At 45.3% G+C, this 24,288-nt stretch overlaps 1 protein-coding gene across 2 annotated transcripts; it reads left to right on the forward strand.

Annotated features, from left to right (window-relative positions):
- Window positions 1-1,722: 1,722 nt before the first annotated feature.
- Window positions 1,723-21,514, forward strand: Tmbim6 (transmembrane BAX inhibitor motif containing 6). 2 transcript variants are annotated; one of them, XM_038341570.2, is made up of 10 exons: window positions 1,723-1,802; window positions 12,483-12,562; window positions 12,935-13,043; window positions 15,146-15,266; window positions 16,539-16,587; window positions 16,672-16,769; window positions 16,940-17,019; window positions 17,731-17,831; window positions 18,785-18,860; window positions 19,835-21,514. In XM_038341570.2, the coding sequence occupies exons 2-10, from the start codon at window positions 12,507-12,509 to the stop codon at window positions 19,856-19,858; spliced, it is 714 nt and encodes a 237-aa protein (XP_038197498.1). In that variant the 5' UTR covers window positions 1,723-1,802; window positions 12,483-12,506; the 3' UTR covers window positions 19,859-21,514. The 2 variants fall into 2 exon arrangements, with proteins under 2 accessions (XP_038197498.1, XP_038197496.1); XM_038341568.2 differs by having other exon boundaries at window positions 1,726-1,802; window positions 12,480-12,562.
- The last annotated feature ends 2,774 nt before the right edge of the window (window positions 21,515-24,288 follow it).

A 24,288-nucleotide genomic window follows, 5' to 3' on the forward strand; every position in this document is an offset into this window, starting at 1 on the left:
AAAACAAAACAAAGCACTCAGATGTAGGGTTTGGTGGTGCATGCCTGTAATCCCAGTACTAGGAAGGTGAGAAAGGCTAATTCAAGGCTAACTTGAGCTACTCACTGAATTTGTGGCTAGCCTGAGCTACATAGTGAGACTCCATATCCTTAGAAAGAAAAAAAATCAAAGTTTTGTTAGTTTTTCGTTCTTGTTTTGTTATGGAGTTTGTGACATCTAGGAAAAGCCCATAGACTCAATCCGATTATAGTTAAAAGATTAACTACTAGCTGGATGAACAGTCGCTGATCTGAATTTGAGATTGCTGTGAAGGAGAAGGGGCATGGGGAAGTGTTGGGGGAGGCTGCTACTTCATTTTCCAGCTGCCCTGACTCAGAATAATCACACAGAAATCACAGAAATCTGTATTAATTGTGATATTGTTTGGTCAATAGCTTAAGTGTATTTCTACCTAACTTATATCTTAAAATTAACTCATTTCTATTAATCTGTGTATCGCCACGTGACTGTGGCTTATTGGCAAGGTTCCAGCATGTCTGTCTCCAGCAGCAGCTATATGGCTCCTCACTGACTATATCTTTTCCAGCCTGTCTATATTCTGTTAAGCCATTGGCCAAAAGTAGCTTCTTTATTCATTAACCAATAAAAGCAACACAGACAGAAGGACTTCCCACACCAGTGAAGGACTTTCAAAGGGGAAAACCACATGGAGACCTTCACTATCAATGCAACTAAATAAAAACTGTTCCATTCTGCCAATCTTAAGTGATTAAGGCAACTCAAAACAATCTTTGAGTGTCTGCTTAAGCAAGTTACAGAAGGAAAAAAAGCAGTTGCCTTATCGTAACAAGTAGATAGTCACGGCTGTATATTTTGGGGAGACAAACTACTACTGGTGGTTACCAAGATGGAGGCCTAGCATAAAATGGAGCTTCTTTAGCCCTAACAGTTTAATCCAACAGAGAACATTCTGCTGTGTAATCAACGCTGGCTAAGAACTGGTTGTGTTCCGGCTAGAGACACGCCTTAAAGAAAAGGCCTGCTCTTTGACCTCCCTTGGCCAGGTCTCCAAAGAGCTGGTTAGGACTGCAAGACCAGTCTTTGCTGCCCTGTTCACACCTGACTTGTAGAGCCCTTGGTAATTATAAAGAACCACTCATTTTCATGGAGGTTAATAGGAAAGCTGCGTCGTAGCCTGTTTGCTTGGGGCTCCAGGACCGCCTTAGAGAGTGACCTCCAGGCTGGGGTCCTAGGGTTCTTGTAGGCTGGACCTTCAACGGCGCTCTGAAGCTTGGGCTCCACTGTATTCACTGTTAAAGGTCCCAGGGAGGCAGTTTTTCTGGGCATTCTCCGTTTTTCTCTTAACTATCCCACGAGAAGCCTAAAACCAGCATCTCTGGACTTTTTAGCGCTGTAGTCGTTAGTGTCACGGGGTCTCACTAGGCAGCGGCCTCAGGACTGACACACCCCACTTCACTGCCTCTACCGATCGGGCGTCAGACAGCCTTTCTTCCTAGGGGAAAGAGGGCGGAGGCCTCTGGCCACCGAGCCGGTTGGTGGCCACAGCCTTGATGGACAGGGCATTAGCCGATGACGCTGACGTAACAACTGCTGTTTATGAACGTACAGCCAACGGAAAGGCGGTAGTGCGACCAAGGACCAATAAGAACTTGCGTGGCCGGGATAGGGGCGGGGCTTCCCGGGGGGCGGGCGTGGGTAGAGCTCCTGTGCCAACGCCGGGAGACTCAGAGCACATCCGGTTTTAGCAGAGCTGAGAAGCTCCTGAGTCGCGGGCCGAGAAGGTACGTGCGAAGCTAGGAGTAGGCAACCCCGGGGTGAGGGTTGCGAGGGAGCAAGACCGGGCTGAGTAGGAGCTTCCGTTTTCGGACCGCCCCGTCCCTCGGAAGCAGGTCGGCTCTGCGTCGAGATCGCAGCCGGGCCGGGAGGGACGCGGAGGAACGAGAGCCGCGCATGCGCAGCAGCGCCGGCGGGGGCGGGGCGGGTGGGGCGGGGGTGAGTCTGCGGGGTCTCCGGGGCGTTTTGGGGCCTGGTTTTGTGGCGAAGGCTTCGTAGGGACCTCGCTTGCGTCCCTTTCAATTTTCATCATCTTCCCCTCAGCCGAATTCAGGGCTTGAATTCGAGATAGGTCCCCCACTCCCGACTTTGAGGAAAGCGAAAGGGAAAGCTGTGTTGTTTGTGTCACCCCCGCCCCACTCGGCGATCGCCGCTGGGCAGCGCCTTCTCGGGTTCCCTCAGCCTGGCCTGGCTGAGCCGCCGGGGTCGGGGACTCGGGTTAGGCCTGGGTAGGCAGACTGCCCTGTCACGGCGGGCCGGGTGATGTCACACTTCTCTGTGACACGCGAGATTCCTTAGTTACTTGGAAGCCAACGGTAGAGGCTGGAGGTGAGAGGACGCGGGCTTGGCCTGGCTTCCCGGCTCGACGGAGCGGCCCCCCTCTGATCTGCTAGATTACCTCTGGACAGGTGAGGTGGCGGTGATTGCTCCCACAGGTCCCGAACCAAAGTCTGCTCCGGAAGGGCGGCGATGGGCGGGTTTTCCCTTGGACCCACTGCTGAACCTGTGATAAGTAGGCTTTGACATTTCTTTTTCCTCCTTGTTTCTCTTTTTATTTCTTTCTTTCTTTTTTAAACAACAAGAACAGGCTATCTCGTTGCCAGACCAGGTTGCATTTCCTGTCCAATCAGGCTTCTGTTGATCAAACCACAACAAAACCACTTTGAACTTGAGACTCGAGTTACACAAACACTGTGAATGTGTAACACTTTAGAAGAGCTGACTGCCTGAAACACAGACAAGGAACTCAAGGTTAAAGGTTAATGGCAGAATTTTTAGTTACTTATTGATATTTGTGAATAATTTATCTTGGGGCTGAGTAGGTAGTTTAAGAGATATGATTCAAGAAAGATTTCCCTGGATTGCATAATCCCGTTTTCAGGGCTTCTGCAAACACTTAAGTCTGTAATGGTTGCATTTCTTTTATTCGGTGTTTCTTCATTGTCTAGAATTGTTTCTGTTCTAACTTGGAGAATAAGTTGACATTTAGAGCCCCTTCGGTTTTCATCCAGTAGAGAGAGGCTTGAGCCCTTGAGAAATGCAGTTCATTATTCGTGTGGAAATCCGGTTTCACAACCTTGTTCTCTCCGTTGATCTGAATGAAGCCTTGCTTTCCCAATGACTAGGAAAAGGAAAAATTGAATACTTAGCATTTCCAGTTTTCCTCCTCGTTACAGATACAGTTTCATGTACTTGGTAGAAGTGCTAAAAAAATATACGTGTGTGGTAGGAATCATCATCTGTTTTGGACAGTTATGAAATTGCTTTTTTGAAAGCTTACTTTTCTATTGTGGGTGTCAGGAGACCTGAGTCTGTCTGATGTTGGTCAAGTCGGTACTAATGTCGGTTTGGTGCCTTACCAAAAAAAAAAAAAAATGCACTTTTACTTACTTATTTATTTTTGAGACAGAGTTTGTCTATGTAGTCTGGGATGTCCTAGAACTTGCTGTGTAGACCATACTGGCCTCGAACCCAGAGACCTGACCTGCCTGCCTCTGCCTCCTGAGTGCTGCTGGGATTAAAGGCGTGCACCACCATCACCTAGCATACATGTTTTTCTAATTGAGAGTCGGTAGAAGTGGTATTAATCATATGTTTCTTACAATTGAAGAGGAGGTTGAATTAAGTAAGATTGTCTTCTAGAGGTTATGTGGTAGAAAGGGTAGGATTTGGAACTCTAGATCTGGTTCTTTCCCCACTATTACACTGTTACTAAAACAACTTTAATGTGGGGCTGTTTCTTTTTTTCATGGACTAATTGTGAGGATAATAGGGGTTGTGTCTTAAGTGTTTACAATTTAACAACTAAAGTAACTAAAGTAAACACTTTCACATATTTAATTAAATACTAGATTGTAAACTACATGTCTATCCTTCTGTCTGTGCGCCCCCCTCCCCCGTGTTAATTCAACCATCTTGGATTCTGTTCCTGCACATTAGAAGGAATCAAATTGATACTTATTATCATTGGAGATAATGTACTGACTTGAAGAGTTTCATTTTATTTCATAAACTACCCATGGGTATTAATCTCCTTTGGGGAAACCGCTCATAATGTTCTCACTTCTAAGATTTTCTTTGCTACTTTGTCTTGGCTATAGGATCTGGTACAAAGGTTTTCTTTTTCATCCAGTTTTGTTCCCCTAAAGTTTCTAACCAAATTTCATGGTAGCACACATTCCCCAAAAACGGTATTCAAGACCAGCGAGAGGCTATAGAGACTGGATTGCACTTGAGTAAGTTCCACTCTGAGTGGCTAGCTAAGGAATGACTCTTATGCTTTTTTTTAATAATTCATTTATTTTTATCTTATGTGCATTGGTGTTGTTCCCGCGTGTGTGCTTGTGTGAACGTGTCAGATCTTGGAGTTAATGATAGCTGTGACCTGCCATTGGGTGCTGGGAATTGAGTCTGGGTCTTTTGGGAGAACAGCTACTGAACCATCTCCCCAGCCCCTATGCTTCTTCCTTTTGGGGAGATAAACAAGGTATTAGTGTGGGAGACACTACCGGTTTCTAATGGAAGATGATGTGTTTAGGACATTGAAACGTCTTAGGCTTCACTTCTGTCAAAGAGGTATGGCTTTAGAAAGGGCGATTCAATCGTTTCAGATTTGGTTCAAAAAAAAAAAAGAAATTTGAGCCAAGTGTAGTAGTGCACAGGTTTGATCCCAGCCCTCAGGAATCAGAGGCAGCCAAATCTCTGTGAGTTCAAGGCCAGCTTGGTCTACATAACATTTCAGAATTAGAGAGACCCTGTCTCAAAAGAATTGACAGTGGAAGGCATTCCTTTAGTAATGGCTGAGGCAGCCCTCTCGAGAGATATATGCTGTGGTAGCTTAGCCCAGGGATTTGGGGTCAAGTTAAGAGAGAGCTCTGGAGCTTCAGGTCTCCTTATGATGTCGGCCCAGCCCTCACTTGAAACTGAGCTGACAAGCTCCTAGGGTAGCAAAAGTACCCAGCTAAGAATGAAGTTGACTTGAACAAACTCTGCCATGGTGGCCTTTCACTAGGCCGTTGAAGCACCTCGTGGCCCTCTGGGCAGGGGGTGCAGTGAGTGTTAGAGGGAAGGTACGCCGGCTTTATCAGGGTCCTTAGAGGTCCTCCTTACCTGTTTACCTTCACTTTCTCCATAGAGAAGTGTTAAGCCTTCATGATGCAGTTGCTGAGAGTTACGATGGTTGTTTTTTGGGGTTTTTGTTTGTTTGTTTTGGTTTTTCGAGAAAGGCTTTTTCTGTGTAGCAGTCCTGGCTCTCCTAGAACTAGCTCTTGTTGACAGGCTGGCCTTGAACTCAAAGATCTGCCTGTTTCAGCCTCCCGAGATTAATGGCATGCACCACCACTGCCTTGTAAGTTATGTATTTTTTAAACAATTTACATGGTCTATGTAAATCAGACTTAAATAGAAGTCTAAAACCAGACTTTTTGGTGAACATGCCATGAGCTTGTCCTAACCACCTAGCTGCACTGTCTCACAGTCAACCCCGTGAAGTAAAGAGTGTTGTAGTTCCTGGTTGGGAAATGGTGAGACTGAAGCAGAGCGAAGCCAGACTGAAGCCAGAAGCTTCTGTGGTTTTGTAGGGTGCCATGGCTTGCTTAGCAGCTACACCTGTAGTGTCGCCCTACTAAGGATAGGCGTGAATATATGGAGGCTGAAAACTCGTCAGAAGAGACAGTCTTGCCCCACCCTTTAAAATTACATCTACTGGGAGTTGGAGAGATGGTTCGTGCATTAAAAGTACTGGCTGTTCTTCAGAAGATCTGGGTTCAAGTCCCAGCACCCACTTGGCCCCTCATAACTGTAACTCCAGTTCTAGGGGACCTGATACCCTCACACCAATTCACATAAATAAATTTTTTAAAAATTACATTTCCTTTGGGGATGGGGGGAGCGTGTGTATAGAGGTCAGAGTGCAGCATTCAGGGGTTGGTTCTCTCTTACATGTGTGTCCAGGGGGTCAAACTTAGTTTGTCTGGTGTGGCAGTAAGCACATTTAATCAGTCATCAGCCCTGGGTTTTTGTTTTTCCTTTACTTACCAGTTTAGTCCCCTATGGAGGTGCAGGGAGAGCAATCAAGATAGTTGAAGGTTTACAGGATAGCTAGTTTATAGGAGGGTAAAACAGTAGTTCACCATCTAGTATCTCATGTGTATTTAAATAGCATTTGTCGTTCATGTTAGGTTGTGTACATTGGGGCAACTCCTGTAGTTTTCAGCTGTGATACTTTCTGTCTGCAGTAGATTTAGAGGCTGCTGCATAGTTCATTTGTACTGTATTTACTATATGTGTTGAAATAAAATTAAGTTTTTTTTTTCAGTGATGGGTAGGACCTTTTACATGCTATGAAAGCATTCTATCACTGAGCTCTTCCCAGTGCTTGTTGGTTTTGTGTGTGTGCGTGCACGCTTTGAAGGCATGACCACTATTAGATAATAACCTTTTGTTTTAGGACAAGAGTAAGAAGGGTCCCTGGAACGGAAATGGGATTTAATAAGACAGGCTAGACTTTATCCTGCCAAGCTAAAGGTGGTCATGGTGAAACTATGCAGTAAATTTGGGAGTTTTTGTTGTGCATGTGTGTGCTTGTGTGTGTTGGAGTCCTGAGGATTGAATGTAGGGCCTTGATCAACTCAGCAAGTGCTTTGTCACTGAACTGTGCCCTCTGCTGGGCGTGGCCTTGGTTTTAGTAAGTCTCCACTGAAAGGCTGGGCGCTGCCCAGCTCCCACCCTGTTTCACCTTCCTTCTGTGCTGGGATGAGTTGTGTCCTCTCAGCTCCTGCTTTTTGTTTTCTAACTTGGGGTGGCTTTAGCGGAGGAAGCTACCTCTGTCACTTCATCCAAACTAGCAATATGTGCATAACAAATTTTGATAGGTTCTGTTAATATTTGGAGTTCCTGCTGCCTTAAAGATAGCCCATAAAATGAGGTGCAGAGTCAAAGGATTTTGGTTGTAACTAAAACATATGTGCATTTCTTTTTCTTTTATACGAGCAGTCTGAGCAGATTTCCCAATGCCCCGGAAGGCACTGCCTTTTAATTTTGTGTGAATAATCCCTCACAGTTGAGTATTTCTATTACTAGGAATCTGTTTCTAAGTTTCTGTATGAATTAGAGTTTATGATGAGATAGACCAATGATTTTCTTTTTAAGATTATGCTTCATTATATAGCCCAGGCTACCCTCAAAGTTAAATTTATCCTGAGAAGTCTTGAGATTTCAGAGGTGTACCACCATACCTGACTTGTTGACTTTTGTAATAGTCTTAGTTATGTGTCAGATATATCACAGTGAACTTTGAAGCAATTTGGACCCCCTATATACACTGGAATGATGCTTATTTTCGTAGTGTCTGAGATTGAATCTAGGACTTCACTTGTGCTAGGCAAGTGTTCTACTACTGAACTATGTCTCCAGTCCAATATTTTTCCCCCATGGCAAAAAAACATAAAGCACTGCATCTTTAAAAACAAAAATCCAAGACCATGATGGGAATACCCACTGAAACAGCTTACCTTGAACTAATGGGAGCTCAGCGACTCCGGCATGACAATGGGGGAACTGGCATAGGACCAAACTAGGCCCTCTGAATGTGGGTGACAGTTGTTTGGCTAGGGCAGACTGTGGGCCACTGGCAGTGAGCCAGGATTTATCCCTACTGCTTGTACTGGCTTTTTGGAACCCATTCTCTTTATAGGGATACCTTGCTCAGCCTAAATATGGGGATTGGGGTTTGGTCCTGCCTCAAAGCAATGTGCTAGACTTTGTTGACTTCCCATGGGAAGCCTTACCCTCTCTCAGAAGTGGTTGGTGGGTCGGGTGTGATGGGAGCTGGAGGAGGGGAGGGAGTGGGAACTGGGATTGATGTGTAAAATGAGAAAAGTTTTTTTTAATTAATTAAAAAAAATCCTAACACATTGCTCAATGCAGAGGTCTGGTGCTGTATAAAACATCCTAATTTTTTTTTAATGTATATGTCAGGGCCAGGCACGGCGGCATACACCTTTAATGCTAGCACTTGGGAGTCAAAAGCAGGAGGATTTCTTTGGTGAATTTCAGGCCAGCCAGGGCTACATAGTGAGACCCTGTCTCAAAAAGAAAAAGGGAGAAAAAAGAACCTTGGGGGAGCACTTTATCTCTGTTTCTACCCCAATTCTCCCCAATTTGGACAACTCTAGAGCAGAGCTACATCTCCTTCCATTCGAGACCTGCTTCCCCTTAGATTTTACCTTTTCCAAAATGAAATATGGCATATACTTTAAGTATATACATTACTACTTTTTAAAAAAGAAAAGTTGGAAATTTTTATTCCTTTGTGTGTGTATGTGATGTGTGTGTGACCATGGCTGTGTCACAGCATGATACAGCATGTGTGCGGAGCCAGAGTCAGCGCTGTTTTCACTGGGAATGGATCTGCTTTAATATCAGCCATCTCTCCCAACCCCTCTTACTAACAGTATAAAAATTGCTTTAATTAACATATTTCACTTAATTAACTTAATTAACATATTTCACTTAAAGTTTGAAATAGACACAGGCTTTTAATCCCAGCACTCAATAGGCAGAGGCAGGCGGATCGCTGAGTTCAAGGCCAGCCTGATCTGCAGAGTGAGTTCCAGGGCTGCACAGAGAAACCCTTGCCCTCCCCACCCCCTTTAATTGAAATAGGTAGTGAAATAAACATATATATGGAAGTTTTAACCTGGTGTGACACTTGCAGTCCCAGCACTTGGGACACTAAGGATTGAAGGTTTCGCTTGTATAGTGAGACTGTATTTCACAACAATGTTTATTTTAGTATTTTAAACTGGAAGTTACTGATAAGTCAAGGAAAAACTAAGTATTTGACATCCTCATTCTTACACAAACGGTCTTACCTTTTCTTCATAAGACTAAGTGTTTTATATGCAAATAATGTCTATGCACCACATTTGTGCCTGGTGCCCTCAGTTCAAAGGAGGGCGCTACATCCCCTGGAGCTGGAGCTACAGCTGTGAGCTGCCATGTGGGTGCTAGGATTGAACCTGGTCCTGTGAAAAAGCAGCCAGTGGTCTCAGCTGCTGAGCCTCTCCAGCCCCTGTCTTTGTGTATCAACTGAAAGCTCCAGAAGGAGGCAGTCAGTACCTTCTGGAACATATCAGAGAGCAAACTGGGAAAGAGTTCCGTCATTGTGCTCTCACAGTTTTTCCTCAGAGGGTCTGGTTACATGAGTATTGCCCCTTTCTGACTAACAACACCCTGGGTATTTAAGGCCCCCTCCCCCTATTGCTGATTGAAATTGGAAGCAAGAGGTAGTATAGCACTTCTGCTGTGAGTGCTGAGAAACCTGGCTGTGGAGGTTGCAAGTGCTCTCTGGGGACATCATTAGGAGTGTTAATGGACGCCTTAAAGACACTTTCCAGTTGCTGGATTGTAGCATCCTGTAAGTGTGCTCTCTGGAGAATGCATCATCATGGTTGTGGAAGACTGTTTGGCCTTGCAACAGCCTGCAATAGTTGCACCATCTAGACCAAGCGGGTGCAGAAACCAGTGACTGGAGAGGAGAGCAGCAGCTCCGGTAGGGTCTGCACTTCTCATCAGATCTGTTCTTGAACTGAACTAACAAGAGTCGGGGTAAGTAGGGGTGAGGAAGGAGGCGGCCTGAGAAGGCCAGCCTGTGACTTTAGGATTGTAACTTTGATTGCAGGCTAATGGTTGTTTGCCCACCCCCTTTGGTAGATTGGGAGTAGAGTGGGCATTGTGTGTTTAGTACTGGTGTGTGTGTGTGTGTGTGTGTGTGTGTGTGTATTTAGGAAAGCTGAACGCTCTTGATCAGATCTTAGTTCTTAGACTAGATGTGTTTATTCGGGATTGCACATGAGATAGAAGAAACTGGATATGGTTTGCTGGGTTTTGTGTTTGCTTTTAAATTTCTGTTGGGGGGAGGAATTGCACTGCCCACATATTAGGCTCGTGAGGGTCACAGTGGAAAGGGGGTGGCACATGTCCTGCTTTGGTTCCAAAATGCTGTGTGACATTTTGGAACTGTTGGGAAAATCTGAATAAGGTCTGTAAATCTGTTGATAACATTGTATCATAATCTTCTGGTTTTGATGCGTGTTTTCCAGATATACACACTTAAGTATTAGAGCATTGTCTACACAGTTTAAGAAAAAGATTTTAAATCTTTATATTAAATATTGTTATATGTGGAGGAGGGAAAAGGCAGATACTAATATTTAAGAAATCTAAGAGGAGAATATCAAGTGGGCTAGTGAGACGGCTCAGTGGGTAATATGCTTCCCATGAAAATGTTAAGGCCCTGAACCCCAGAACCCACGTAAAGCCAGGCATGATGGCTCCTGTATTTGATCCCGGTGCTCTACAGGGAGATAGGAGGCAGAGACATAGCCTGTAAATAACTATTGACTGTCTCAAGTGGAAGGTGAGGACCAAGACCCAAACACGTCCTCTGACCTCAGCATGCATGCTGTGGGAAGCACATGTCCACAGTTGCACACACTACAGTCGAGAGAGCACACATACTAGTATACATACAGATTTTGAAAAGAATATAGGAGGCCAAGTGGTGGTGGTGCACACCTTTAATCCCAGCACTTGGGAGGTAGAGGCAGGTGGATCTCTGCGAGAGTTTGAGGCCAGCCTGGTCTACAGAGTGAGTTCCAGGAAGCTCCAAAGCTACTGAGAAACCCTGTCTTGGGACAAAAAACAAAAAAGAAAAAAGAAAAGAACAAGAACACAGAGGGAGTATTTATACAATTGCAATCTTTATATAGGAAGGCTTCCATGGGAGCCTAAGCATGGTGGCACACGCCTTTAATCCCAGCACTTGGGAGGCAGAGGCAGGCAGATCTCTTAAATTTGAGGCCAGCCAGCCTGGTCTACGTAATGAGATCCAGTCTAGTCAGAGCCTCTAGTAAGTCCAAGTCTTTGACAAATGATTCTGAGGGAGCTGGAGAGGTGACTCAGCAATTAAGAGCACTTGCAGCTCTTAAAGAGGATCTGTTTGGTTCCCAGCTCCCATATCAGGTGACTCACAATTTCCTACAACTACAGTTGCAGGTAATCAGATCTCTTCTTGTGGCCTCCTTGGGCTACATGCATGTGATGCTCAGATGTACATAAAGTGAAACAATAACATTTTTAAAGGTTCTAATACTATAAAAAACAACAAAATTCTTGTGTATTTTATGTTCATGGAGATACAGAAATTTTTAAAATTGTGACTTTCCATTGAGTTTTTCAAATGTGTTACTGTAAATTGCCCTAGAACAAGGATTGACTCCATTCCTGGGTGGTGCCACACTTTCACCCCAGCACGCCCCGGCAGATTGCTGTGGCTTTCAGGCCAGCTAGGGCTTACATAGTGGGACCAAGTCTGAAAGGAGTAAATAAATGGCCTTTAAAAAAAAAATCTTTGAGGTAGTGTTTTTCTTTCTTTTGATTTTTCGAGACAGATTTTCTCTGTAGCTTTGGAGCCTGTCCTGGAACTAGCTCTTGTAGGCTAGGCTGGCCTTGAACTCACAGAGATCTGCCTGCCTCTGTCTCCTGAGTGCTGGGAATAAAGACGTGTGCCACCTGGCTGAGGTACTTTTTCTGAGAGAATTGACTCTCTAGTATCTTGAAGCAATGACATAATTGTTCCAAGGTAGATGAAGTCCTTGCTATGCAAACCTTGAGTTCAACCCCAGTACCGAGTGCCATCTGTGGGAGGTGAGGACTAACTTCTCCACATAACAGCTGTATCACCCACACGTTCAATAAAGACAGGCAAACAAACTCGATGAGTTCTTTGAACCAGATTGCTCATTGAAAAATTATCCTGTAAACTATCTTTTGGTAGGGGAGGGGTGTTCAAGGTAGGGTTTCTCTAGCTTTGGAACCTGTTCTGGAACTTGCTCTGTAAACCAGGCTGGCCTCAAACACATAGGCCTGCCTCTGCCTCCCAAGTGCTGGAATTATAAAGGCATGTACCACCATTACCCAGTGTAAACTATCTTTTCAAAGACAAATCTGCCCTTTAAAAATTGTAAGTACTGCCGGGCGGTGGTGATGCACGCCTTTAGTCCCAGCACTCGAAGCAGAGGCAGGCGGATCTCTGTGAGTTCGAGACCAGCCTGGTCTACAGAGCTAGTTCCAGGACAGGCTCCAAAGCTACAGAGAAACCCTTTCTCGAAAAACCCAAAATAAATAAATAAAATAAAAATTGTAAGTACCCCTTAAAATAATTGAAATCAAATGATAGTAGTTTTGGAGAGGAGATGGTTTAATATCTTTTGTCTTTTTTAAAGGAGTTGATGGGAACTTTTAATTTTCCAAAGCTTGTATACTGCCTTTTTTTTTTTTAAAGTATACCTGTGCTCTTTAGTGTCCTGGTGTCTACAAAATAATCTTTTCTTCCTTCTTAGCAGGTGTGCTGAGCAGACTTCGGAACCATGAACATATTTGATCGGAAGATCAACTTTGATGCCCTCTTAAAATTTTCCCACATGTAAGTGATCTAACCTTGACCATTGTCCCTTGCTACATTTCTTGTCACACCTAGTTTCTTTTCTTAGTTGGATAACTTTTTTAGGTGACAGTAAACAGATAGGCTAGACTGTGAAGCCTAGCAGAAGCAGCCAAATCAGGGCTACTGTGTAGTCACCAGCGAGTCATCTGTTCCAGTTGGGCACTGATTGCGCATATGTTTCGGGTTTGGGCTCTTCTCTAGCAGGTTCTCTTAACCCATTTTCCAAACATTCTTTTTTATTATAGTATGTTCTTCCCAAAGTATCTCAGACTGTTCATAGCTTTTTACAGAGAAATGATTATAGCTTAGAGATAAGTCCAGACATGATATGCTGTGAACACTCTTTTCTAGAACTCCCTCGACACAGCAGCACCTAAAGAAGGTCTATGCCAGCTTTGCACTCTGCATGTTTGTGGCGGCGGCAGGGGCCTACGTCCATGTGGTCACACATTTCATTCAGGTAAGAACACGTTTCTCTGGGGGCAGTAGCACAGACTCCATTAGGAAGAAAACAGCTTAACAGGGTAGCCTATTTCTATGCGCTCTCTAATATTCTTATCAGTAGTTTGATATCAGAACTCAGTCAGACATCATTAAACCATTAATGTTTTCTGGCAACTGTTCCTCTCTTGGAAACTGAACACAGGAATCTCTTCTGCTGGGTATTCAGCTGATGCTGGCTAACATACAAGACCCCGTCCTCAGATGTGAGCCAGGTGCTGGCACTCATGGCATGGTGCCTGTCCCACCTTTTCTTCTTTGTTGCCTCATTGACTGGAATGCTTGGAACAAAATACCAGTTATATAATTGTCAGATTAGGCAGGGTAGGGACGTGTACAGATTTGACCCATTTCATTATGTGCATGCCTGGGAGAAGCCCTCAGCAACTTGCTGGTCTAGGGAGGAAAGTTTGGGTTTGACTGACAGAAGTAGAAGGTTCATTTTTTATTTTTATTTAAAAAGTAACCAAAAAATTTTGAAGTTTCCCTAGCTGCCAAACTCCAGAGTGGCTGTTTTTAGCATAATCACAGAGGTGTATTTGTGTTGACATTTGCCACTGTGATGAACTGTCCTTTTGTTCAGGCCTCTCCTCCCAAGAGTTGTATCAAAAATTGCTTTTGGCACTCAGAAGGGCAAGGCTGATCCTTGAGTTCAAAGCAGGTTCTGGGTCTTTTTTCTGGTTTTGTGTTATTTTTGCATTTTTGTTGTTTGTTTGAAATAATGTAAAATGCACTTAGTTCCCAATGCAAACTGAGTTTTTGCATTTGGGGATTCAACTACTCAACAATCACTGTTTGGCACTTTTGTAAGCATGTAAAGTAGTGAAAACTTTTCATCTTCTACGACATGCATGCCCCGTGGAGGTTAGGATCCTGCTTCACAGCCATGTTGCTTCCACAGGCCCAGTGCCACCTTTGTGCTTTTTTGTGTGCCAGGGATTGAACCCAGATTCCTACATGCTTCTTACCACTGAGCTGTAGGCCAGCCTGGCTTATACTTTTAGCTAGGCTTTTACGTAGATCTGGCTGGACGTTCTGCCTGTGCCGCACTGCAGTTAAAGGTGCACACCATCGTGACCTGCTCTGTTCTGTGTTTTTGTTCCTGATTTCGTCAAAAACGGCATGGTGCTTAAGTACTGTCTTAATACAGGGGTTGCTTTACTTCAGAGAGAAACGGTGCTTGTCTTAGCAGCTCTGTGAATCAGCAGTTTATGTCAGATAAGGGCCTTAAAAAGCGACACATAAAGTAAGGTTGTGTGTTCGTCATTTTGTGAAAATGTGACCTGAGAGGTGCAGAAACCTCTCTATATCCCCCCAGGAACACTCAGGAATTCCGCATCCAGTTAATAACTGTGTAACCTTTTAACTGCTCTCAGTGGTAAGAAGGGAACTGTACCTTTCTTTAACAGCAGGAACTTCAGTGCCCGTGTTTAGCCTCAGTAATTTCCTCCTAACACCCGTGGGTGGGTTTTCCCCTTAAAATTTTTATTTTTGTTAGAAAAGTAATGTTACTGTTATTTTGAATGAAATTCAAAAATAGCTGAGTGATTTTAAACCTCTAGAAGCCAGATAATATTGTGTGCATCTGTACTACCAGCACGGCAACAGAGGCAGCAGGATCCGAGTACAAGCCTCTATAAAACACCCCTCCCCCAGCCTTCCACAGCCCTGTGTGCCTGTGCTTGTGGGTGAGCCTGGGTGTGCCACAGTGCACATGTTGCTTTCTTTAACCACTTGGGTCCTAGGAATCAAATAACTTAGGTTAACTGGTATTTTTTTGTTTTGTTTGTTTGTATTTTTCTGTCCTACAGATACAGTGTGCTTCTGGCACTTTTCTGTTTGACTTAGTAGTTCTGTAATTGAAGGATCACAGAAGGCCTTTGCCACCAGTCATGGTCGTAGCCCTCACCTCCAGGCCTCTGGTTTCTCTCCCCCCTTCTCTCTGAGAACATACTACCTTCTCCTCTGCCTCTGGATTAAAAAGCAAATGTTAGAAATTTCAGATGAGTATTTGAACCTAGTAAACATGAACTTTGAAGTGTTTGTGACTGGCTCTCACAGGCTGGCCTGCTCTCTGCCTTGGGCTCCTTGGGCTTGATGATCTGGCTGATGGCGACACCTCATAGTCGTGAAACTGAGCAAAAAAGATTGGGCCTTCTTGTTGGCTTTGCTTTCCTCACAGGTAGGTGAAGAGGTTGTTGGGGACAGAAGAGGTGTTTTTTGTTTGTTTGTTTGTTTTTGTCTTATACGATTCTTTCGAAACAGTTCTTTCTGTAGAGTTTCCCTAAATTCTATCACACTGCTGTGGTATCTCTTTTCTGGTCCTTGATCTGTACCCACTAGTCAGTTACACATATTTGAGCGTTTTTGTTTTGCTTTGTACTGCTTCCTTGTTGTGTATAAACTGTTCCTGTCTTGCATATAGAGTTAAGGACTATCTAACTAGTACTTGATAGCTAGCAACTATGACCTAAAAATAGGTGTGGCTCGAATGAGGTCCATGGCTTTTTAAATGGTAGACATGAACTAAGAGTCTGGTTAAAAGTTCATTTCTTGCTGGGTGTGGTGGTGCACACCTTTAATCCTAGCACTTGGGAGGCAGAGGCAGGCAGATGTCTGAATTTAAGGCCAGCCTGGTCTACAGAGGGAGTTCCAGGACAGCCAGGGCTATACAGAAACCCTGTCTCCAAAAAAAAGTTAATCTCTTTTAGAATTCTCATTGAAGAAAACAGATTGGAGCTATATAATAAAGTACTTTAAAATGCACGGGTTTCTTCTGTACAGTGTTAAGGAAATTTTAGAAAGGAAGAGATTTAGGATTTAAGACTTGGCTCAGGGAACACTAATTATTGGAGGTATTGGGGGATTATCAGGGAGGAAATAGCCAGAATAGAAAAAATGCTGGGTTGCTTGCCTGTCACCACGTGATCACCCCAAAAAACTGGTCTGACTGCCCTTCGCTGCAGGACTGCGGGTCACTGGCTGCCAGGCTGTTTCTGTCCTCCTACTGTCCCTGATGCGCATTACAATCTCAAGGACACACGACATTTCCGCTTTTGTGTTGTTTCTCATTTTTATTCTTCCTTAAACATCCATGGTTTTCTGCTCAGAGGACTAATATACCTGTGAATTAACTCAGTTATATATTCTCTTGAAAGTAAGGAAAGGGTAGAGTAAACGAATTGCTTGGGTTCCTTTATTTGTTTGTTTGTTTTTGTTTTTTCAAGACAGGGTTTCTCTGTGGCTTTGGAGCCTGTTCTGGAACTAGCTCTTGTAGACCAGGTTGTCCTCGAACTCACAGAGATCCGCCTGCCTCTGCCTCCCAAGTGCTGGGATTAAAGGCGTGCGCCACCACCACCAGCTTCTTCTTCTTCTTTTTTTTTTTTTTTTTTTTAATAAGAATGCATGCCTGTGATCAGAATCATGGTAATTTGTTCTGGGGTTTGCTTTGTAGGAATTGGCCTGGGCCCTGCTTTGGAGCTGTGCATTGCAATCAACCCCAGGTAACTGTGTTGCTGTGTGTGTGAGTATGCCCTCTAGACAGACCGTGTAGTTGGCGCTCTCCCTCAAGGCCTTTTCTTTCACAGCATCCTCCCCACTGCCTTCGTGGGCACGGCCATGGTCTTCACCTGCTTCAGCTTGAGCGCGCTCTACGCCAGGCGCCGGAGCTACCTGTTTTTGGGAGGTATGGACTAGAAGACAAGCCCTGGGCTCTGCTCTGGTAGAGCTGTCAGTAGGCCGCCATTTCTACCTCAGGCCTTCATTTGGGGAGACAGTTAGAAATGACGACCTTCATGGGATTGTTTGTGCCCAGCTTTGGCGTCTCTCGTGACAAGGTTTGCCCTCTCTTACTAGGCATCTTGATGTCAGCCATGAGCCTCATGTTCTTGTCCTCCCTGGGGAACCTTTTCTTTGGATCCATTTGGCTATTCCAGGTAAGATTTTACAGTTTTCAGCAGTCATTTGTTCTGTTTTTCTCACCTAATTCTAAGTCAAAAGAGGTGACTCCTCAGCTTAGGGGGACGGCTCAGAGGTTAAGAGCACTGGCTGCTCTTTCAGAGGTCCTGAGTTCAATTCCCAGCAGCCACATGGTGGCTCACAGCCATCTGTAGTGGGATCTGGTGCCCTCCTCTGGCATTTAGGGTACACACAGGCAGAACATTGTATGCATAATAAATAAATAAATCTTTAGAAAAGAAAAGGAGCCAGGCATGGTGGCACACACTTTAATTCCAAGACAGAGGCAGGCAGATCTGTTAGTTTAGGCCAACCTGGTCTACAGAGAAAATTCCAGGACAGGCTTCAAAGCTACACAGAGAAACCCTGTCTCGAAAAACCAAAACCAAACAAATAAAGGTTCTAGAGAAGTCTAGAACTCTCACTTTCTTTGGGCAGTGCCCTACAGACCTTGAGGACTTGGCCTCCCGCCATGGTTAGACACTGCTGAGGAGAATCGACTTGCTCAGAGACTGTTTCTCTCAGTCCAGACTGGTGATCTGGAATGAACAGAATTGTGTCTTGAAAGTAATATGGACTTTGCTGTCTTCTGAGTTAGCATGTGTATGTTTCCAAAGGGAAGAGGCAGGAAGTAGACTGTTTCCCGCTGCTGTATCTGCCACATGTAAACTGTCTCTCTCTCTTCTCAGGCAAACCTGTACATGGGGCTGCTGGTCATGTGTGGCTTTGTCCTTTTTGATACTCAGCTCATTATTGAGAAGGCTGAAAACGGAGATAAGGATTACATCTGGTGAGTGTGAGAACTGGTCCACATTGAAGGTTGACACAAATTGTTCCGTTCCATGGCTCTACATGCATACGAAAGTTTGTTCATTTTTTCTAAGAGGCAAGGTCTCACATACCCAGGCTGGCCTTGAACTCACTGTGTAACTGAGGATGACCTTGAACTTGTGATCCTTTACTTCCTGAGTGCTGAGATTATAGGCATGCGCTAGCGATTTATGCTAGGAATTAGATACAGGGCTCTAGCAGTGCTGGGCAAGCACTCCAGACAAGCCATATCACTGGAGCCGAGCTTGGGACTCCAGCATGGCACAGTTTTAACATCTTCCACCTGCAGGCATCCAGGAGGAAAGGACTTTCTCTTTTACTCTGTTTTCAGTGGTAACGATGAGAGGATGGTCTTACCACTGGTCACTGATACTTAGTAGTTCCAGGTTCTGATTTGGTCTCTGTTCTGTACAAAGCCTGGTCTTCATGGATTTGTGTATTTGGAGGAGGCTGCTTGTTCGTCCTGGCCGCCCAGAACCAAAACACAGAAACTGTATTAATTAAATCACTGCTTGGCCCATTAGCTGTAGCTTCTTATTGGCTCTTAGATATTAATTTAACCCATTTCTGTTCATCTGTGCATCACCATGAGGTTGTGGCCTACCAGCAAAGTTTCAGCACATCTATCTCCAGCGGCAGCTCCATGGCGTCTCTCTCTCTCTCTGCCTTCCTTCTGCCAGTATCCAGTCCAGTTTTCTCCACCTACCTAAGTTCTGCCCTATCAATAGGCCAAGGCAGTTTCTTTATTCATTAACCAATAAAACCAACACATAGAAGGACCTCCACACCAGACTTGTTGAGTTGACTGTTTTGGGGGGGTGGAGTGTTGGAGGGAGTGACTCGCAGGTGGGCACCTGGGCTTCCTGGGGAAGGAAGTGGAGGTACTGTGAGTGACTAGTTCTTCTCTTTCAGGCACTGCGTTGACCTCTTCTTAGATTTTGTTACACTCTTCAGGAAGCTCATGCTGATCCTGGCTTTGAATGAGAAGGTTAGTGAGTCCACAGCCTGCACATGAGAGGGTGGCTCATGCTCACGTCTGTGTGGATGTGAGACTTTTTTTTTTTTTTTTTTGGTTTTTCAAGACAGGGTTTCTCTGCAGCTTTTTTAGGTCTGCAGCCTGTCCTGGACCTAGCTCTTGTAGACCAGGCTGGCCTCGAACTCACAGAGATCCGCCTGCCTCTGCCTCCCGAGTGCTGGGATTAAAGGCGTGCACCACCACCGCCCGGCTTGGATGTGAGACTTTGAAAAGTTGGTCATTCACTGTGTAGGGCAAAAAATATGTGAAAGGCAGGCAGGCCCCTCAAGTAAGAGGGGAACCGAAGTCTATGCTATCGAAGAGAAAAAGACCAAGTAGAAACAATTTCCTTACATCTTAACTAATCCTGGAGATGAATTTCAAATGGCAGACAGCTGTGGTGGCTGCACTTACGGAGAGTAAGGCTGCAGGGATCGTGAGGACTCAGAAAGGGGCATTGGATGCAGTTCCACCCCTGGAACTGCAGTTACAGTTATCCCAGGAGACAATTCTGAGCCACTGTGTGGGTGCTGGTAACCAAACCCAGGTCCTCTGCAAGAGCAGCCAGTACTCTTAACTGCTGAGTTGTCTCTCCAGTCCCATCCATTTGTTAATCTTAATTTTTCCCCCAAAAACAATCAGTCTAGTCTAGCAGCAGAGAAACCATGAATCTATGAGCTTTCCTTTTAAGTCTGACTCAGGAGTACAAGTGAGTGCGTGCTGGGGGCAGGGGGGGAAGTGACAGGATAGGATTGTGGTTCTGTTTGGGCCGTACCACAGTTGTTCCTCTCAGCTGTTGAACTCTGTTCCTTTTCTGTTTTGGGCTTGCACCTAAGTAGAAAGGACTCAGCTCACACAGGCTTTTCTCATCCTTTCATTGTCTGGATTCCCTCACACTCCTTTGGATTTGCTTGTAAAGTACTTAGGAGGTTCTTCTTCATTTGTAGGACAAGAAGAAAGAAAAGAAGTGATTTGGGCCCCGGCCTCCCAGCTCGACTCCTCTCCCACCCTTCATTTCTCTGCACACATTACAGGTGTCGTGTTCTATGATAATGAAAAGCATCAGAAAAGCTTTTGTACTTTGTGGTTTTCTCTATTTTGAATTTTTTGATCAAAAAACTGATTAGTGAATATAGTTTGGAGTTTGGCTTCACATTCCTGAGGTTTCCACGCTCCCTCTTCTGTCAACCTATCCATAGCCTATTGCTCTGTTCAGGCAGCCAGTGCACCAAGATGAGGAGCGAGGAGCAGACGCTGCCTTCCTGCCACGCCTCGCAGATGGATTCCTGGACTCCTGCCTTTGTGTTTGCTTTTCACAGTCCAGTGAGACTGGGCAGCGTGTTTTCCTTGAGAAGGCGCTCACCTGTCCTGTCAGCCTGCCAGAGGCTCTGGTGGGTGCTTTGCCGCCTCCTCTGCCTGAATTGGTCTGGCAAATGCCTTTCCGCCTTGCCATGATAAGGAGAATGTGGATTTGTGGGTGTTCCCTTTCCACCTCTGAGTGACCTGCTTTCCATCTGTGGGGTGGGAGGGCGGCTGTTGTCAGGCACCCGTGAAGCGCTCTGAGCATGTATGGCAAGGGAGAGGTCACAATTTTCAAGTGTCCCTATTGGATTATTTTGTTGTTGGTTTTTTAAATTATTACCTTTGTTACTGATTGGCTTCCACTAGGTGACTGTGGTTAAATCTTGGGGAAGGATAGGAAAGAGGAATGATTGAGCCTCAGGGCTAATTGTACTAAATCTTTTCAGAAAAACCTCTGTAAGGACTGCAGCAAGGGGCAAGTCTCCAGCAGCTGAGCACTTCCTTGCAGGGAGTCTTGACTGCTACTGAAGGTAGCTCTCCTGACTGCTCTTCAGTGCATTTGTGTCTGTCTGCCTGGACACTGTTCGGGAGGCAGGCCAGAGATTGGAGGCAGTAGGTAATGTTCACCTACAGATGCACTTTAGTTTGTTTGCTTTGTTGACCTGTTTCTAGAAATTTGTTGGTCTAGGCAGAAGCCAGGTGACCAAACTATGGCCACCAGTCTGCACAGAAGGGTTCCATCAGGAGTTGCCGTGGCCCTGGCTACTTGTGGTTTCTATTCAAAAGAACAAACCACTGAGAGCCCATTACCAGCAGGATGGCGCTTTTGACTTTCCCTGCTCACAGCCAGTACAGTTGAACACAGTGGCTCATGGTTTACTGCCCCATGACACTGCTTCTGCAGTGGTGTGCCCCAGAGTGGCCCAGCGCCACCGGGGTGCTGCCCTGTTTGCCTGCTGCCCTCTGCCCTGGCTTGGACATCAGCCACTCTCCAGAACAGTGATTCTCTGCAAGCCCTAAGGAGCTGACGTAGTTCCACCTCTTGAAGCCAGACTCCACCTCTTGTGCTTTCTTGCTTGGGATAAAGAAATTTTTCTTTAGAAACAGTGCCAAGAATGATAAGATATAAAACTACTTTTAAAGAAAATGCCTAACAGGTTTTAATACAGGTGTCATGTCATTTCCACTCTGTCCTAGTTCTTTGGTTTTCCAGCTCAGACTGCATTCTCTAACTCATACTGTGAAGACAAAGGTGTTTTTGATTAAAAAAAAATATATCTACATAGTCTTAATTTGTAAAAAATAAAGAAAATTCCTTAACCTTTCCTGATGTCTAAGTGTGTTAAATCAAGGGCAGGCTGGTAGGGGGCTGGGGTGCTGTTTGGGTTATTGCTGGTGGGAGCTGGAAGTTAACCATATGCTCCTCGTGGAAACAGAAACAAGGACCAAACTTAGGCCTCCCATTCTGGAAGCGCAGCATGCCCAACCTCCAGAGCCCTAGCCTTTGCTGTTGGTAGTAGCCAACACAGTTAAGCTGTGCACCAGCTTCTGGATCGGGGAATGCAGATCACTTATCCTGCAAATACTCAAGTTCACTCTCTGGCCAGGCCCTGCTCCAGGTGCATCGACGAATGAGTCCTTGTAAGGGTGCTTGTGAGATGGGCTCAGTCTGCTCTGTTCACCCTGGCTAGCCAGACTCTTAGATTTAGCTAGGCTAGACAGTAGGATTTTGTTACTCTTACCCATCCAGGGTGCTTACAGTTGATCTCTTTGAACCCCGTAAACCCCCATCTGCATTAGTTACTTTGCTGTACTGTGATAAAACACCATGACCATGTCAGCATGGAGAAGGAAGGGTTTACTTGCGCTTACAGTTACTGGAAATGGTGAAAATATTTTAACTGGCAAAGCCTACCTCCAATAACATAACTCTCCCAACAAGGCCACGCCTCCCAAACAATTCTATCCCTGAGGACCTGCGGAACATATCAGACCACCATACACTGTCCCCACTAAACAGCCACTTTTCTCAACTTGAGACAGTTCCTCTCGTACCTCCTCCCTGGAAGAAGGCTCATCCTAAGGACTTTAAAGCCTAGCTTTATTCTCATACAGAAGGGAGGCACAGGCACACTTTATTTCAAAATAGGAGTCCCTGGAGCTGAAATTACAGACATTTGTAACTGCTTGATGTGGGTTCTGGGGTTTGAACTAGAGTCCTCTGCAAGAACAGTATGTGCCCTTAACCTCAGCATCCTCCCCTGGCACAAGCACACCGGGTTTGACTGTTGACAGATGCCAAGCGCTGTGCAGAGACTTGCAAGTGCGCCTGTCCTGAGATGATTTTATTTTAAACATTTCCTTCGTTTTCAACATTTTAAATTTATTGTTGGGGATGGGTTGTGGCACGTTTGGAGATCAGAGGGTCACTTTATGTAGAGTGGGGTTCTCTTCACCTTTGTATGGGCTCCAGGGATGGTGTTTAGGTCTCCTTTACCCATTAAACCATCTCATTGACTCTGTTTTATTGTCTTAATAGCCAAAGAAGATGATACATTTACTACATGGGCTCAGTTATTTCCAAGGTCACACCATCAGGTAGTAGTAAATTGTCTGCTCAGAAAGGAAAAAGAGGCAGTTGATGCCAGAGTCCCTAATATCTTACTGTGTGCAGGGGAGTTCTGGGGCATTGCCGTTCTTTCTATCCTGAGCTGAGTGTCGCTCTTCGGGTCAGAGGGAACGTACATCCATCTCAGCAAAATCTCTTCACCTCAAATCTTTGCATCCAGTATGAGCTGCAAGCACAAACACCCTTTTCATCTTCCCTGACTGAGCAGCACTAATCTGAGAGCGAGGAAGACATGGACTGCAGCACTGGGTGCCCTGGAAGAGGAACTTCCCTTTGGTGGTTTGGATGTGATGGCCCCCATAACCTCAAGGAGTGGCACTATTAGGAAGTGTGGCTTTGTTGGAGTGGGTATGGTCTTGGTGGAGGGACTGTGACACTGTGGTAGCGGGCTTTGAGATTTTGTTTGCTCAGGTGCTGCCCAGTCCTCAGATGGCGTCTGTTGCCTACAAGATGTAAGAGACAGCTAGTCCAGACCATGTCTGCCTGCACACTGCCATGTCCCACCATGAGAATGGACTGAACCTCTGAGCTGTACGTGAGCCACCCCAATTAAACGTTTTCCGTCGTAGGAGTTGCCGTGGTCATGATGTCTTCACAGCAATGGAGTCCCTAACTAAGACACTGAGCAAGTGTCTGGATTAGGAGTGTCTATTCTCCCAATGTTTCGATCTATTAAGGTGGTTCCCCGTTTTGGCAAGTCATTGTCCACTAGCACAAGAGAGCTACTTGTAAATATCTCACGTTCAGGAGGCTCAATGGATCAGCACTTGCAGTGCAAGCTGGCTGGACTTCAGGCCCTCCAAATTATGGTAAAAGTAGAATTAGTGTTCAAGGTCAGCCTGGTCTACAAAGCTAGTTCCAGGACAGCTAAGACTGTTACACAGAGAAACCCTGTCTTTAAAAAAAAGGAGGAGGAAAGAAGAAAAGGAGGAGGAGGAGGAGCAGGAGGGAGTATTGGCTCCTGGGCGGCAGAGCTGGAATCGCCTGGACAAGTTGCCTGGGTGGAAGGGCAAGCTTCGTAGCGTGAAGAGCAGTTGAGGAAGACAGCTGACTCCAGGCCTCCACATGGACACAGAAAACTGCATGTTTGCAGGTGACCACTGTGGGCTTGCAGTGAGCGACAGTCCTGCTGGGTCGGGGTGCTCTTTGGAGATGACACAAGCTGAATCCTGAAGGCTGAATCAAAGTGAGAGGAAATGAAGAGATTAGGGAAGACAGTAGGTGTGGAGGCTTTAGGCTCAGGAAATGGCGCTGCTACGAGGCACAGATGTGGCTCAGCTGGAGAGCACAGGTTTTGCTGTGTTAAGGAAACCAACCAAAAATGGGAATTAGGCTTGTCAGTAAGTAGGTCAGCAGTTACCAAGGACTCCAGTAGGAGGCATTACGGGGTTGACTGCCCTGAGGGCCTTAGCGAACAAGAGAGGGAAGACTTGATTTCACACCCTGCCTATTTCCAGACTAACACTAACC

This window comes from Arvicola amphibius, chromosome 9 (assembly GCF_903992535.2).
Source record: "Arvicola amphibius chromosome 9, mArvAmp1.2, whole genome shotgun sequence".
In the NCBI taxonomy this organism is placed as follows: domain Eukaryota; kingdom Metazoa; phylum Chordata; class Mammalia; order Rodentia; family Cricetidae; genus Arvicola; species Arvicola amphibius.

What these genes read in the sequence shown, in the direction of transcription:
- Tmbim6 (XM_038341570.2), top strand. Translation starts at nt 12,507, where the DNA reads ATGAACATATTTGATCGGAAGATCAACTTTGATGCCCTCTTAAAATTT. An exon ending in CTCTTAAAATTTTCCCACAT is followed by an intron (nt 12,563 to 12,934) that starts GTAAGTGATCTA and finishes ACTCTTTTCTAG; the next exon opens with AACTCCCTCGACACAGCAGC. An exon ending in TGGCTTTGCTTTCCTCACAG is followed by an intron (nt 15,267 to 16,538) that starts GTAGGTGAAGAG and finishes TTTGCTTTGTAG; the next exon opens with GAATTGGCCTGGGCCCTGCT.